Source organism: Phyllostomus hastatus, unplaced genomic scaffold (assembly GCF_019186645.2).
Source record: "Phyllostomus hastatus isolate PE091 unplaced genomic scaffold, TTU_PhHast_1.1 phas_contig_283, whole genome shotgun sequence".
NCBI lineage: Eukaryota > Metazoa > Chordata > Mammalia > Chiroptera > Phyllostomidae > Phyllostomus > Phyllostomus hastatus.
This window is the reverse complement of record NW_025333833.1, coordinates 7,173,746-7,190,177: the sequence shown is the minus strand read 5'-3', so window position 1 is coordinate 7,190,177 and position 16,432 is coordinate 7,173,746. Positions and strand designations below refer to the sequence as shown.

The 16,432-nt window shown below is 60.9% G+C and overlaps 1 protein-coding gene across 2 annotated transcripts in view; it reads left to right on the top strand.

Moving 5' to 3' along the window:
* ASTN1 (astrotactin 1) overlaps positions 1–14,702 on the top strand; it is a 269,721-nt gene extending 255,019 nt beyond the window's left edge. For both annotated transcript variants that reach the window (XM_045838783.1, XM_045838782.1), the window contains exons 19-23: positions 2,286–2,437; positions 3,443–3,578; positions 8,060–8,160; positions 10,814–10,997; positions 14,460–14,702. In XM_045838783.1, coding sequence (XP_045694739.1) covers positions 2,286–2,437; positions 3,443–3,578; positions 8,060–8,160; positions 10,814–10,997; positions 14,460–14,697 — 811 coding nt within the window. In that variant the 3' untranslated portion in view covers positions 14,698–14,702. The remainder of the gene's footprint in view (positions 1–2,285; positions 2,438–3,442; positions 3,579–8,059; positions 8,161–10,813; positions 10,998–14,459) is intronic.
* The last annotated feature ends 1,730 nt before the right edge of the window (positions 14,703–16,432 follow it).

The following is a 16,432-nucleotide window of genomic DNA, read 5'->3' as shown; positions in this document are numbered from 1 at the left end:
AGGGAGAGGGTGGTCTTGGCGAACCCCACCCCCTGCCTGCCCTGGGGAAGTGTGGGGGGCATTAAGGGGCCGGCGCTGGGCAGGAAGAACACAGAAGAGAAAGAGGACGACACTACAGCGGAGGGTCATTGCGAGCCAGTGTCTTCGGTCGCCCACGGGCCTTCTCTGTGCGGGTAGCAGTCTGGGCTTCTTGCTCTTTGTAGCCGGGACTTGGACCTCTTGAGTCAAAAGATGATTAGGCTCATTATTAGTAAAAGTCCCTTCTTTTGGTAGAAAGGGAACCATTGGAAGAAGATGGCGCATCTTGACCGACTCACCAAGAAAGCCCTCTTGGACACCTGACACGGAAGCCACCAAACGGTTCCGGACTCTGACACAGGATCACTGTGTCCCGCCATCGGTGCTAGGGGCGGTGTCACTCAGATACCTGCATTCGCTAACTGTCACAGACAGCGAATCAGGCTAGTCCGTCACGAACAGGAGCGTCTGCTCAGGACTGCACTTTTCCCGTTAACTCCGGTCTCGTCTCTTAGCAGCAGACCTTAGGGACTCGGAGTTTCAGTCGGACGTTGGAACTAGAAGTGCACTTGAGTTTGGCACAGACCCGTGTCGGCCCCACACGCAGACACACGCACCCGTTTCCCAGTAGAGGCCCGCCTCGGTCTGTGCGTTCACAGAATCCGAGTTCTCAGAAAGGCTTGCTTCCTCGGGCTGTTTCTTCACAAGAGCACCGCGCATGTGACTCTGATTAGTGCGTGTGTCAATATCCGCACCGTCCTGGGTCCCGTCCACCCTCCGGGTCATGTGCTAACTATGCACGTCCTCGTCGGGAGCCACCGAGGCACATGTGTTTCCCATTACTTCCCCGCTGGTCGGATTCCTCGCTCTGGCTCCCACAGCCTCCCGTGATCTCTTGTTGAAGCTCTTATCACACGTTATTATAATCACATGGGTAATCGTATGTTCGTCTGGTAACCACGCCACAAAAACAGGGGCTGGGGCTGGCGCGATGCACCCTCCATCTTCAGCACTCACCCAGCACCTTCTTATCAGCACCCAATGAATCTTTGCTGAAGGGAAACTGAACATGGCTTTGGTGTGAGGCATCCCCAGTGCCTTGCCCAGTGATCCTTGGGACGAAGGACAGGCATCTGTGAGCCAATGGGGGGGGGCGGGGCTAGCAGGGCAGGACGATGGGGGTCTCGAGGTGGGGAAGCAAGGGTGGGTGTGAGTGGCAGGGACACGTGTGAGGGAGGGCGGCTGGGACGAGCCGGACCTGGGGGAAACCCCAGAACGCAGTGGTCTAGGAGGAAGCGGAGTTGGAGGCGGGCAAGAAATCTGGGACACACACCCGTGAAGCCAGAACCAGGCAGGGAGTGGAACCCGCCTGGACCCTTCGGAGATTCCTCCCAGCGAGTGGCAGTGACGGCCGCTGAGTGTCTGCGGCGTACAGGAGGTCTGAGGCAGCCGGGCCAGGGCGGCCAAGATGGACGATCGCACAGAGGGACGAGACCGTGACTGGGAGAAGCCAGGAAAGGGTGGAATCCGGGATCGGGATACTCAGAGCGACCCAGGAGCAGAAAGAGAAGCTGAAACGAGGGCCTGAGTTTGCAGACCCAGGACATCACCCGGAGGACAGCCTGACGGGCGGCCAGCTTTCTCTTGCCCAGGGGGCGTCACCCCGTGGGCATCACCTCCAGCCTGAGCCTGGGCCGGGGCCCACCCCCGCAGGAGGCCTGGGGAGGATGAGGGGTTGGCACCCACAGCAAGGGAGGAAGCCGGGGTCCCCCCGGCGGGGCAGATCCCAATGCCGCTGCGGGGCGTGAGCCAGCCGTGCACTTGCTAGTGCCGGGGTCTCCTAGGCACCCCCTCCAATGGGCCCGTGGCTGAGCACCGTGGGCACGTGCTCCTACTTCTCCAGAGCAAGCGCAGAAATCAGGCTTCCCAGCCCTCCACAGGGCTCCTGTCCCTGGCCCCGTGCGATGCAGCGGTCCATCCGTCCGCCCCTCACCTACCCACTTAATCACAAGTACATGTTGAGTTCCTAACCCGTAACAGGCGCTTGGATGAGGAAAACATAGATTTCAAGGATCCTCGAGAAACTCGACTCTCTAACGAAGGGCACAGGCCCTCCGAGGGGTCACCGCAGTGGTTGGGTAAGAGGAGGTTCGAGGGAGGAGTCTGCAGGGCGACAGGTAGGAAGGTGGCCGCCGGCGGTGGTATCAGACGGCCCTCGCCGGGCTCAGCGGGGTCCCCACGTCACGTTCGCCCCCGTCTGCCCTCAGGTTGCGACTGTCCACGACTCACGAGCCCAGCAGCACCCTGGTGGTCCTGGCCTGGGAGCACTCGGAGCCCCCCATCGGCGTCCAGATCGTGGACTACCTCCTCCGCCAGGAGAAGGTCACCGACAGGCTGGACCACTCCAAGGTGGAGACAGGTGAGCGTCTCCCGCGTCAGGGGCTCCTCCGGATGCAGGGTGGCGAGGCAGAGAGGGCTGCCCTGCCCCCGGCTCTGCTCTGGGGCCCAGTCCCTGGGCCTCGGGGGACGAGCAGAAGCTCCAGCCATCTTGTTCAGTCCCGAGGTTTGCATGGGGATCCGGAGGACCAGCCTTGGTTTGTCTTGTTGTTCTTTTTGTTTTTAAAAGAAGTGTCCATGGCCTCCAGGCACACTCACAAAGACGGGACAATACAGGCCCGGTCACCCAAGCCCACAGTGAGGGGACAATCCTGCCCTGATTACAGAAGAAAAGGCTTCTTTGCTAATAACCTCCCTCCAGGCAAGAGCCTGTGTGGACAGACTCACTCCCCCCACCCCCATCTTGTCCTACAGCAGGCTCTGCCTTCGCCAGGGCCAGCTAGACGAAGGGAGTCTTAAATGCCCCTCGAGAAGCGTTTCATGCCCAGCGGTTTCACCATCCACACATAGGAACAGTCAGCGTAATTGGTTCCCAAGACCGACGTGTGGGCGTGGTCGCCGGTAGGATGGCGGCGCCCACAGCCTGCCTCGGGGTGGATGTCCTCTGGTGAACCTCCTGCTGGGCCGCAGGGACACATTCAGTGCCTCCGGGCGTGGGCTGCTGTCCACGGCTGCTTCCGAGGCCCGTCCCCCATGGTGTGCACGGGTGCCACCATGGTCCAGCAGCGACCGCTGACCAGACGGCTGTTCCCACCAGGGACGTGTCCTAAAAGATCTCGCAAGGGTGGCCTGTCCATCTTGCCTTAGTTGTCTCTGAACTCGTTGTGCACAAATGTCCCTAAATCTCTGAGTTAAATGTGCAGCAGCCAGGAGAAAGCATTCCTTCTAAGTCTGCTTCCTCTCCTCGGAAGTGCAGCAGGCGGGGACCAGGCGATTGTCACGCTAAGTCCTCGGCGAGTGGGCCCCGCGTCCTCCTCGCTTGGCCATCGGGGTCCCTCATGCCTTCCCCATCCCTTCCCCCGGGCAGAAACGGTGCTGAGCTTCGTGGATGACATCATCTCGGGCGCCAAGTCCCCATGTGCCATGCCCTCGCAGGTGCCCGACAGGCAGCTCGCCACCATCTCGCTCATCATCCGCTGCCTGGAGCCCGACACCATCTACATGTGAGTGACTCGTGCGGCCCGGCTGCTCCCCACCCGCACAGCCCGAGGCTCCCAGCTGGCTCCCTCCCGCTGCTGGAGTTCCCTTAGAGACGCGGGAGCTGTCTTGGGTCTCTCAAGTCTTGCCCCGCTCCGCCTTACACAGACGCTTCTAGGCACTGGAGTGTGGGGGGGGGGGGGCGGAGCAAGGGAGAGACGATAGTCCCACCCTGCAAGGAGCTGGCATCCCAGCGGGGAGACAGATAAACAACTGACTTTGGCACCAGGCAGAATGAAAGTACCGTCGGGTGGAAGAGCAGGGAACACGTGGAAGAGAAGAGAAGGGGTTGGATTGTAACGAGAGTGGAGGTCACACGCATCTGAGGGTGCAGACTTGCGGTGGGGAGGGTCCTGTTGGGAAAGGCACAGCAGGCGGGCGAAACAGCCAGGGAGAGCGAAGGGGCGTGGCGGTGAGCAGCAAAGCCGTCCGCGGGGCAGGGGGGCGGAAGCAGGAGGGCGGTGAGGAGAAGGATAGAAGAGACCATAAAACCGTGGGTGCTGTCAGTCGAGGGGGGTCACTAGTTTGGGGAGGAAGGTGCAGCCCAGCAAGAACCCGGCTGCCGCAGAAAGCCCGCGCCGGGGGCAGAGGGACAGGCAGTTTGCAGAGGCTGCAGACGGCCGGCGCTTCTCTCCAAAGGAAGAAGAGTGGACCCCCTGTCACGGCACTTCGTCCTCTCTAGGGTCTCGTCCCCGTTCCTCCCCGTGCCCCGGGAACGACTCTTTTAAGACGTTCGTGAAGCAGAGGCAGAACAGAATCCGAAAGAGGAGAGAGAATGATGGAATCCAAGTCACGAGGGGAAAGTTAAGGAGCTGAGGCAGAGGCTGTCGTGATGTAGTTCTGGGACCTGTAGACCCCATCGGGATGAAAAACATGTAACAATTTACAGATGAGGTCACGAGAATAGAGCCGAGGTGCGTGGAATAAATCACTTGCATCTCCGCGGCCAGAGGGTTCAAGGATGAAAAGCACTAGTCGTGTGAGTGGCTTGATTGCAGGGTGACCTCTGATGCCCAGGCTGAGTATTGCCGACACGGGATAAGGAACTGTGCCCAGGGTGCTGGGGGCTGTGGAGGAGGGTGAAATATGTGAAGAAGAGAGTCTCGCAGGGGAGCTGGAAAGCGCAGAGAGACATGCACGCTAATCCCAGGACGAGGGCACCTGCCGTGAAACTCAGGTGTTTCCACGCCTGGAACGCAGTGCAGCTGGAATCTGCATGTATAACGAGGGCTCCCCAGTTCCCGTGGCTACGGCACGTTGTTAATTAGGAATTTCGAAGCTCCTGTTTACCATCAGGCTGGCAGAGCCGACTATGGGGAGAGCCAGCCCTCCCCCACCCGGGGGCCCTCCTCATGTGGGCCTGATGCGGCCAACCATCCTGGATCAAAGAAGGGAGGCTGAGAGCCTCTCCTACTCCGACATCCTTGGTGAGCTTCCAGGGTCGCCCCCTTCTGGCTTGTAAAACGGGAACCTTGAGGGCTGAACAAGTTCCAGCCAGCGCGTGGGGCTGAGGGAAAGACAGCCAGCGTCCACCAGGTGGCGCTGCAGACCGCCGCAGGACAGGGCCTGTGCGAGGGTGGTGTGGAGCCGAGCTCGAGCCCCCGTGCCGCTGGGGGCAGGAGTCCCGATTGAGAATGGGGAACACCTGGGCCCCACGCCTGGCTCGTTTCTAGCCACTCAGTGATTGCAAGCGAGCTTCCAAGTTTCTGCAGCGTAGTTTTCTCATCTCTGAAACAAAGGCAGGCGGCCCTCGAGAGCGGACCCCGGGAGGGTGCGTCTGGGGCCGTCCCAGCCCCGTGGGGTTAAGGACGCTGCTCCCGTCTTACAGCTGAGGAGACTGAGGTTCGGCCGCACAGAGTAACCTTTCCAGGACCCCACAGCTGGTTGCCTGGGCTGTGGCCGGCGGTGAGGGTGGGACCCCGGCTAGCATTTCTCCACGCGTGGCGTCCCACCCCCCAGCCACTCCGGGCTGCTGGGAGGGTCCAGAAGCGTGATCTCAGCACCTCGGGTGGAGCACAACGCTGGCCCTCCACCTGGGTCTGCAGAGCTACAGCCGCACGGCAGCACAGCTGGCTGTCCTGAGCGTTTTATTTAACGCCGTTACTCTGAGCAGGGTCCATGAGACGGAACCAGTTAGGGATCCGTGGCTGCAAACTGCCTGAAAGGGTGTCCGGTCCGGCAGCCTCCTTTCAGAGACAGGACATCTGAGGCCCCTTCACCGTGGCACAGGCCCCTGGGAGAGCCATGGCCCTTGGGGGCACGTGGCAGCGGACAGGTAACCCAGGGGACGGGAGCAGATCCGGAGGGGTCTGCAGAGACCACCACACAGGAGGGGAGGGCGAGAGAGCAGGGGACACGGGCGGGCGGCCCAGGGTGGGGGGCCCGAGAGTGCTTGGGCCGGGAACCCCCCACTCTGGAGCGGGAACCGGGCTGCGCCGGCTCACAGTGGACCTGCTCACACGGTGGCCCTCCAGGCTGGGACCAGGGCTCCTCGCGGCTGCCCTGTCCTCCGACTGTTCTCGGTGGACACGCTGACCTTAACCACAGGTGGAAGTGGCCTTCTGGAAAGGACTGCACGTGGTGCTTCCCAAGTGTAAGGTGCTCCCCAGGCTTTCATAGTGAAAAGCAGCGGGTGGCTCCTCAGTGTCATGGGAGGGTCAAGGGCACTGGGACGGCTGAGGAGTGGCTCTGAGGTCAAGCGTCCCCTCCACTTAGAAGATGGTGGGTCACGAATATTTGTCTACGATTCCTCAGTCAAGTGTGGGGGGAAAACACCTGTGGGAAGCATTTCCTTTCCTAGTACCTTATTAAACGTCGTCAGTGCCTAGGAGCTGACTCTTACACGAATTGTGCTGTGGGAGTCATCTGGGAATTGAGCATGGGCATTTTTATCCCGGCTCAGCATTCTTTCAGTTTAGCTGGAATTGAGTGCGAGCTGGGACCCAAAGCCAGGCTGCCCGGAGTGGCGGGACAACCCAGGGGTGGGGACCGGGGGGAGGAACCCGGTCCTGGAGGCTCCAGGCAGAAGCCGGTGGGACGGACCGAGCCCCTGGTCCCGGCAGGCCTGAGCCCACGGCTGCATCTGGCCACCGTGCCCTGCGCCCGGGCAGGTCAGCGCGGTCGAAACCCCACGGCAGCAGGGCCCCGGAGCGATGGAGGCTGCCTGTGTGCGGTGCCCGCGGCCCCCGCAGGAGGAGCGGGGAGGGCAGGGGGAGGGAAGGCCCACGTGCCGGACCCTGGTGTTCTCTGGGCTCCTCCGAGCGGAGGGGCGGTGGGGGCCGGCCGGCCCTTCTCTGCCCAGAGTCCTCCCGCCACGTCCCGCCCCTGCCCCTGCCCCGAGGTGCTGCCGCCTCAGCGCAGGCGGCACTGGGCCACTCGCCCGGGGCGTGTCTTCCTCCCTCGGCTCCGCCAAGAGGGAGGAACGTTCCCCATCCAGCCTGAGCCTCCCGTGAGGACACGCGAGAAAGATAGAGTGATGAGCCTCGCTGGGTTAGTGAGAGAGGCCTGGGCGGGACACTGGAGGTGGCCGTCCCTGTCACCTGCGAGGTCCTCTCCAAATGGCAGGACCCTGGCCCTGTGGCCCAGAGCAGGAATGACCGGGTCAGTCCCTAACAGCCAGTCTCCATCCTCCTGTGGGTGGGGCGGGAGCTCTCAGGGCCACTTCTCATTGTCACTGCGCTCGCGCTCGGTGGCACGTTGCCACGCAGCACTCAGGGCCCTCGGGGCGGCGTCTCGGGGTCGGGAAGAGCCACCTGTGGGAGGCAGAGCCCCGGCCACTGGCAGGACCGGCCCCTCCCCTCTGGTGGCCTCGCTTCGGGTGTTTACGGGGAGAACCATCATCAGTCCGAGGTGTCACAGTGTCAGCTGAGTGCGGACGGGACAGAACAGGGTGGAGCCGAGTCACGCAGCCTCGCTGGGCTCTGGGTGCCGCTCTGGGGCTTTCTGCTTTCTCATGTCCCCATTTCACAGATGGGGGACGCAGAGCCCAGAGGAGTTAAATCACCCCCACAGGGCGGGGAGCAGAGGCTTCAGGCCCGGGTTCTGACCCTCTGTTTCCATGGATACGCACCCTTCCTGTGGCTCCGGGCTGTCGGATGCGTCTGCTCCCCACCCCTGGAGTCCCCGAGGGCTCAGCAGGTCCGGGTGCAGCGTGGGAGCTCCCGTTGCCCTCGCTGCTGGTCGGCAGGGCCGCTCTGAGGGCCAGGGCTCTGCGCCCCAGTGCCTCCCATCAGATAATGTCCCCAGACAGCAGCTTACAACGCAGGACCCCACAGAAAGCAGCAAGGGGCCCCAGACCACAGGCCTGATGGCCTGGGTGGTGGCAGGAAGTGCGTTGTGGAGTCACAGGGCGGAGCAGCCAGGGCCACCCCTTGTCCCACCCACGCAGAGCGTGGCTGTCCCCAGGGCCACGGTTCTCCCTGCTAACGACTCCCCCTCCCCTGGCCAGGTTCACCCTGTGGGGCGTGGACAACACGGGACGGCGCTCCCGGCCCAGCGATGTGATCGTGAAGACCCCTTGCCCTGTGGTGGACGACGTCAAAGCCCAAGGTAAGCGGCACCAGGCCAGCAGGTCTGCCACGGATGCCCCGGGGACCTCCCCTCGCCGGGGATAGGGAGCAGCTGTGATCTTTGTCACGAGGGGAATGGCGGCCCAGGAAGGAGTGAGGAGGAGCCGGCGGTGAACAGGTCACAGTGCCCTCGCGCTGCAGCGTCTGTGACTTTGCCGAGAGTGGGTCCAGGTCACAGGCGCCCCCCGCCACCCCCCGCCCCGGGCTTCGATGGGAGCCCTGGAGGACTCCGAGCAGAAGAGGGACGGGATCGGACTTATGTTGTGAGGATCCTCTGTCTGCTGTGCTGAGGACGGACCTGAAGGGAGAGAGGGTCTAAGGTGGACCCGGGGAGAACAGCTAGAAGGCCGTTCCGAGGGGAGACGGTGCGTGAACGGCCGCGACCGTGACCGTGGCGGGAGTGAGGAGAGGGGGTTCGCGTCTAGATCATCTCAGCGGTGGGACCGAGAGGGTCTGCTGACGGAGGGGGTGGGCGTGCGGCGGAGAGAAGGCAGGGGCGGCCCGTCCCATCGCCTGGTGCAGGCGGGGCTGCAGAGAGAGGCAGACGGAATGCTGAGGGGACTCCGCGGGCCCGCCTGGTCCCGCTGCCCGTGATGTTTGCCTGGAAGACCGCGCGGCCCCTGGGGAGGCGGTGGTCAGGGGAGAGACAGTGCGAACGAGTGAAGGCCACCGAGATGGGTGTGTGGGTTGGTCAGGCAGAGAAGGGAGTTCACACAGGGCGGGTGCCTGTCTAGAAACAGCCACCCCCGAGCCGCATCCCCCCAAGACGCTGCCTCCTGTCTCGTAAGTGGGGTGACCACCACCAGCCCCTGAGCACCGGCACAGGAGAGCAAAGAACAGACGTAGCCCAGCCCCGCCCGTCTCTGAACACCCCCACTCGTAGACCGGGGCCCTCGTGTCCATCTTGCGGGGTGGTGTGGGGCTTGGAACTCCCAGGGCAAGTTCTTAGCCACCAGTGGGCCTTTTGCAAATAACTCGTGATATCACAAACCTTTATTTTAAAAATCGCCATCCTTTGGACCTCTGGATCCTTTTTTAACAGCCTGAGAACTTTTAAATTTTGAAAATTGGAGTGGACTTCTGAACTAACATTCCCTTTAGTGCAGCCACGCTTGCCGGCCACAAGGGTTTGGGGGAGCCTGGTGTGGCGAGGTGTCCCCGAGGAGCCCGGTGTGGGTTCCGCTTGCTCTCGAGTCCCGAGTCCCACTCACTCAGCTGACATCCTTTCGACCTCCTGTCTTGTCCGGCCTTGGGCTGGCCGCTCGGAACCCTGAGGAGGGAGGACCAGGCTCCTGTCCCCGTGGGCAGCGGGCAGAGCAGAGAAAGAATGAAAGTACTTCAGTGTCTCGGGGGAGCAGGGGTGAGAATGCATTCACTCCAGCCTAAGAAACTCCTCCAGTGATGCCCGCCGTCCCCGGCAGCCCTGCGTGCCCTTGGAATTGGGACAAGAAATTAGGTTGCTGTGCCTTTAAGTTACCGGGGGGGCCAGGGGGCCAAGTCTGCTTTAGAAACCCATGGCCTTAGTCTCTTCATCCGCAGACTTGACTTGGGATGTGAGACAGCGCTGCTGCTGGTCTTCGCCCCCAGCTGTGCAGGAAGGGAATGCAAACAAATCTCCTTCCTCTGGCAGGTTTAGTGAGAAAGCACTCCGTGATAAAGTGCTCTGAGCGCCGCAGGAAAGAATGCCAAGGCTTTCCAAATTCACTGCCCCTTTGCCACATCACCAAGTTCGGCTTTGCAGGGTCCGCCTTGGAGGCAGACCTCCGCAAGCTGTAAATTAACTGAAAGGTTACTCATTTGGAACTGCAGAATGTACCGGATGCAATACGTGTGTTGCCACTGACTGGCGAGCTCGTCTTCCCCTCTGGTCCGGGTGGCTCCCCATGAGGCTCCGCAGTCATGGGCCCAGGTGGCTTTGGGCGCTGTGGCCCCTCAAGGCTCCCCCCTGTGGCGCGAGGCGGGACTGGGCACGCCTCGCTTCCTCCCCGAGCCCCACGCCTGCCCCGCTGCCCAGGGCTTCCCGGTTGCTTTTACAGGACCCGCTGGGTACTTAAGCACATGCGGCCCAGCAGGTGCCAGGGAGATCATGCGTCCTGGGGGCAAGTGTGGAAGCCCCCCAGACCAACACGGAGGGCTGCTGAAATAAAGTCTTCTTCCCCTACTCCCCACGGATGGGCCGGTGGGGGTCCAGTAGCTTCCTACATCCTCTGAACGCAGCCCCCACCTCGCTCCCTAGAGCACCCCCTTCTGGTGCCTCCGCCTCCCTCCTGCCTTCATCCTTCCTCTGCTTGCCTGGGATGGCATCACCCATGAAGTGTTAGTCCATGAGCTGTTGCCTCAGGCTATCTGTGTTTAGGAAACTTGAGTAACGACAAAGAATACTGTAACTGAAATTGACCTAGGTGGTACTGTAGTCAAAGGCTTTCATTTTGTAAGGAAATAATGGAAACCTGATGGGGTCAAGGTAAAGGGAATTACTCAGCCCACTTTCTCCAGATGCCGGGCTCATTATTAAGTAATTATTGAGTAGTGCATATGCATGTGTGCCTATATATATATAACCGTCTGTGTGTGTGTGTGCGCGTGTGCACGCACGCACAACCTTACTTATCTGTCTGCTCTGCCCTCCTCAGAAATCGCGGACAAGATCTACAATCTCTTCAACGGCTACACCAGCGGGAAGGAGCAGCAGACGGCCTACAACACCCTCCTGGACCTGGGCGCCCCCACCCTCCACCGGGTCCTCTACCACTACAACCTGCACTACGAGAGTTTCGGAGAGTTCACCTGGCGGTGTGAGGATGAACTGGGACCCAGGTAAGCGACAGACTTCATTGCCTCTTGCCAAGACCTCGGCTCATAGAGAGTCTGTACCTCCTCCGCTAGGAGGAATGCATTCAGGCCTGTGCGTGGGCGCCCACGGGGAGCTTAGGCGCTTGCAGACGGAAGCCCCGTGACTGCAGGCAGCTCGTTGCATGCAGGCCGGTTCTCGAGCTGTAGCTAGGTGGTCAGGTCATGGGCGTGTGTCCTGAGCTCTGGAAACACTCTGCCTGGACTGTCTAACTCCCCCTTTGTCACGTGACATAGACTCCAAACGCTAAAACAGTAGGAGCTGAAAGCTGAGTCCCATGAAAGAAAATCAGCAGTTTTATTGAAGAGGTTATCCAAAAATGGTCTTTGCGTGTGCATTCTGCACACACACGTTGAGCTAAACTCCACGTTCTCTTGAAAGACAACGTAGGGGCAGCCAGTGACCCACCTTGACCTCCATCTTGGCCGAAGTTAGGACATAACAGTGCCGGCCGGCTTCCTCTGGCCCCGAGGCTCCCACTTCCCAAAACGCCCAGTGTGCACTGCCCTTTGATTGCATGGCCCGGACAGAGGTCTCTGAGGGAGAGGAATGGGAAGAATGTGTAGAGATACTGCCTGCCTTTCGTTCCATTCTTTACGGCTGTGTATGGCTACGCTGAGAAAACCAGATTTCCCTGCCAGTACTGGCACTGGCCGATAAACACAGTGACGAGGCTTTGCACACAGAATGTGGGTACCAGTACGTCCCAAAATGATGTAGCAGCTCATGGCAAGAAAAAAAGGGGGCAAGGACTTTGAGGATAGGGGAAAAAAGGAAAACAAGAAAATGGAGGTCGGCACTGTGGAGTCCTCCAGCACTTAAAGGACCCTTGCACTCCAGAGAGCAGGACTTAAGAAGAGGGCCACCCAAGTCACCCCGTCCATCTGACCTCTGACCAGCCCGGAGGGAGACCCCGCCCCCGTGCATCTCCTGTTAGGACCCGAAATCGCCAGCTGTCCTGACGAGGGGCTTTCAACTCGGTGTGTCTCAGTTTTGGGAAAAAGCCAGCCCTGGGTTAGAGAGTTGATACATACTAAGGAATGTCCTTGCTGCCCCATACCTGATCACACACCTGCCTCTTATTACTCACATCATCCCCCCCACTTCCCCTCCCCCCTTCTCCTCCACCCACTTCCTTCTCCCTCCCCTCGTCCCCTGACATTTATTGGGTGTAAATATACAGCTCTTGGTCAGGAGACATAAATGTCACGATTTGAATGGCACGGACGATTCCTATGTCGTCTTCATTTCCAAGGGCATTGGGATTGCCATTTGTTCCCTTGTACCTCAAGAGTCAGGGAGAGCTGGCTGACGGAGAAAGCGGGAGGGAAGCAGCACGGACCGCGCTGTGCAGGAGCGCCCGCTGCCGCCTGGACTCGCTTCTCCCGAAGCTCCCCTCCCAGGAGGCTCTTTCACTGGCTTTCCAGGGCTCCATGAGATTAGAAAAAACATGCAGTGTTATCAGCTTGTGGAACATGAAGTTGTGCTCGTGGGTGTCGTGGACCTCAGGGACAACTACAGGGAGCAAGGTCCTCTGCCTTGAGATGCGTCAGTCCACTTCAGCGTCACTCATGGGAGTGACCCCAAAGCAGGCTGTTGGTGCCCACGTCGCAGGATCGGGCAGAAAGGATTCCCCCCGCTCAGGCCAGTCCAATCCACTAAAATTCACGGAGGCTGCCGGGCTGAGCTGGGGGCTGAAATACTTTGAGAACAACATTGTTTGCTTGCTGTTAAGAAAGACCACAGGCTCTGAGAGGGTCAAGGGCAGATCCACTTTAATGATAATTTTTTAAAAAGTGAGCATGGGAATAGCCACAAAGCCCCACAGGAGTAGGTAAATCCATGTGTTGGAAAGGGTGAGTGACTGGGTCGTGCTTCTTTATCTGTTTCCTAAAGACACTAGACAGGCTGCCCCTCTCTCTCATTGCACTTCCTGTCCTCCACCCTCCCCCAAACTTGTCAACAACTCATGACATGCAGCAGGACACATTAAGATGATGGGCCACCAATGTCCCTGTGGCTGATGGCTTTCGGAAAGCCTGCTGGCCCCGCCGGAGAGGCCCCCGGGAGAGGAGAGCCCATCTGTGTGAGGTGACGTGCGGTCAGCAGGCCCGAGTGTGTCTTCGGTTTCCTCTGACCCACTGCTGCGGCTGGAGAGCAGGTGACCTCGCTCCTCCTCTGTCCCTGTGCCCCTCGCAAGCCCGCCCTGCCAGGCACGCAGTGGTGTCACGGCCAGGACAGGGAAGGAATGAGAGGAGCGTGACTCCTGGTCTTTGAAAGCTCGTTGTAGATGGGGCGCACGGACTCCCGTGTTCTGGAAGGTGTCGGTTAGCGGGGGGGTGGGGGGATGGCTTCTTGCCTGAGACTTGAGCCTCGCGGCGGGCAGACTGCGGGGGCTCTCACTGGGCTGCCGAGACGGCACATCCCAGCGTGTTCAACTCGGAGAATCTCTCTGCTGCGTGGTCTGCGGTCACTTCCGTCTTTGAAAAGCAGAGATGGGCGAGGGATTCCTGCTCCTTCACACACCCTATGAGTGAGTGTTCAGAGTCCGAGCCAGGGAGGTCCAGCAGGTAGGTGGTCACTGGCTCGGACTCCAGGACGCCAAGGTGGCGGCCACCACCCACTTCCCCCGGCCGTGCACCTAGGCGACCGATCACACTCCACTGCCGGCCCAGAGGGACCACTCCGTCCGGGGGTGTGAATGCAGGGAGACCTCGCCCTGCTCTGCTCATGTCCCTCTCCGGGATCTGCGACAGTCGCCTCTGTTCCCCACGTTGATCAGGGTCGATGGCGATGACCTCCTTCCTCTCTGAGGGAGGAGGAGGAGGGACGGAGCCCGAGCCCCCCAGGGGTGAACTAACCAGCCCCTGGAGGTCCGCACTTCCCCAGGAACGACCCTGCGCCCACACGCACCGCGGGGGTTGTTGGCCTGGTCCGAGTCCCACTCCTTCACCTCCGGACGGGCACAATCAGCTACATCTGATAGCCCCTGGCGTCCACTGCACCGCTGCTTCTGCCCCGTGCTTTGAAAAGGGAACTGTTGCGACAAACACCCTATTTGTCATTTAATGGTGATAAATGACTGGCTTTAAAGAAAATGGATTTGTCTTTCAAAACCGACAGGTCTATGACTTTAAAAGGGCAGACATGCCCACTGAAATATCAGTAATTTTCTCTTTATTTTTCCTTACTGCATTTTGTTTTTGCCTGCCCATTTGCACATCCATCTTATTAATTATCTCATCCATCCATCCATTCATTCATTCATCCATTCATTCGCTTGACAAATATTTGGGGAACACCCCCGTTCTAAGTGCCAGCAATAGAACGGGAAGCGGACCAGCCCGGGCTCTGCCCCGTGAACTTGAAGTCTCGTGCCGTCTGCCCTCCCGTGTGCCTTCTGCCTGACCCCCGTGCTTGCTCCCTAGGAAAGCCGGCCTCATCCTCTCCCAGCTCGGGGACCTCAGCGGCTGGTGCAACGGGCTCCTCCAGGAGCCCAAGATCAGCCTGCGCCGTGGCTCCCTCAAGTACCTGGCCTGCCGCTACAGCGAGATCAAGCCCTACGGACTCGCCTGGTCGGAGCTCAGCCAGGACCTCAGGAAGACGTGCGAGGAGCAGACCCTGAGCGTCCCCTACAATGACTACGGGGACAGCAAAGACATCTAGCACGATGCCGCCACACGGTGGCCGCCGACGGGAAGCGGGAGTGAGGCGGGGACATCTGAGTTGGTTGGTGATTTTTACTATTTTTTAGTGGAACCTTAAAACCCCTGCAGGTGACACCTGAACCGGGGAGAAACGGACCCGCGCCCCCTGCGGGGTTTCTCCGTCACCATGTTCCCCATCGGCACCACCCGGACGCCTGCCGGCCAGCGGCTCCATGGGCGCCGTCGTTCCAGGGGGTCACTCCGGGGCTTGTTTTGCAGTTGACTTGATTTTTTTCCCCCCAAGACGTTCATCAAGACACTCTCGAGTTCTGTCACACTGCCCATGAAGGTCCACCAGGTTGGGGCACCCGGTGCTCCCGAGTTCCTGAGTCCAAGGCAACTGGGGACAGACAGGACACCAGAGAGCTGTCCGCCCGGCCCCAGGACGCGCTGCACCCTGGGAGCCGAGCCAGCCCAGAAAGACGCGGCAACCACCGGGAAGGCAGCCCTGTGTAGCCTCCTGCTTTCTCCCGGGGCCCCGCTGCTGATGCCACACCCGACAGGTGGACCCAACCTCCGCCCAGGGCCCCGAGGGCTTCCTGGGTTTCTGGTTCCTTCCCCAGGACTGGCGTCAGGTCTCCCTCTGGCAGACCGCTGTCCTCTCCTCCTCACCGTCATCTTTAAGAGGCACGGAGCGCCACTGGCAGGAGCACCTTCAGAGCGGGCTGCCTGGGAGACCAGATCGAGGTCCAGGTTCCAGAAAAGGAGTGGGACTGTTTTAGGAAAAACCCCGTGCCTCCAGGATGGGCACCCCCCACCCCCGCCCCGACCCCAGTCTGCATTGTGCTCCCGCTTCTCCCTGGTGTCGGCGCCGCTTGCCCCGGACAGGCGAGGCCTGCTGCCTGCGCTGGTGCCCACGAGGGCCCGCACGGCCACGTCAGTGTCGTGGCGCCCCAAGTCACTGCTGATCACGCAAAACTTCCTTCCGCCCTTCGCCCCCACCGCCCTCGCCTGCCCCCTCCGCGCCGCGGAGTTCGCTCCATCGCACTGTAGTCCTGCAAACCATTCCTCTGGATGAGCGGCAGCGGGAGGACCTGCACCTTCACCCCCGCCCAGCTGCCGGGAGTCCGAGACGCTGTAGGTGAGCTCCATGGACTTCAGGGAAGGGGTGTCTGTGTGGGCGCCGGCGGGGGTCCACCCACAGGCAGCCAGGCCTTTCGGAAGGCCCTCTGCAGGTGGGCCAGAGACGGCCCTCGCTGGCCCCGCCCACCTCAGCAGCCTGGAGGCGCACTCAGCACCCTGCCCTTGACCAGCTCCTCACCTGGCAATGCGAGAGAAAGGCCGGGGAGCAGACGGAAGGTCTGGAAGGCCAGTGGCTGGGCCATGCTGATTTTTCTCTAAACGGTACCAATGACGGCCACACCCCTCGAATGCTCACTGAGTGCAGGTGCTGCCAGCGTGCTTCCCGAGTCACGGAGCCCTCACACCTCCCTGTATACCGCCCCCCCCCCCCGCCCCAGAGCACCAGCCTCAGCTCCAGCTCAGTGACGAGGAAGCCCGGGCAGAGCGGCTGCAGGCCTTGCCTGTCTGCGCTGTCTGGGCACCACGCCCTGGAGCACAGGCGCTCGGCCCCCGCCGCCTGTCCTCAGCCTTGCTCCCATGCCACCAGGGCAGCCAGCTGCCCCCACTGTAAGCTCCACGGGGTCCTGCCCAGAGAGCCTTCCCTTCCCCACACCTCCAGGGTGTCCATGTGC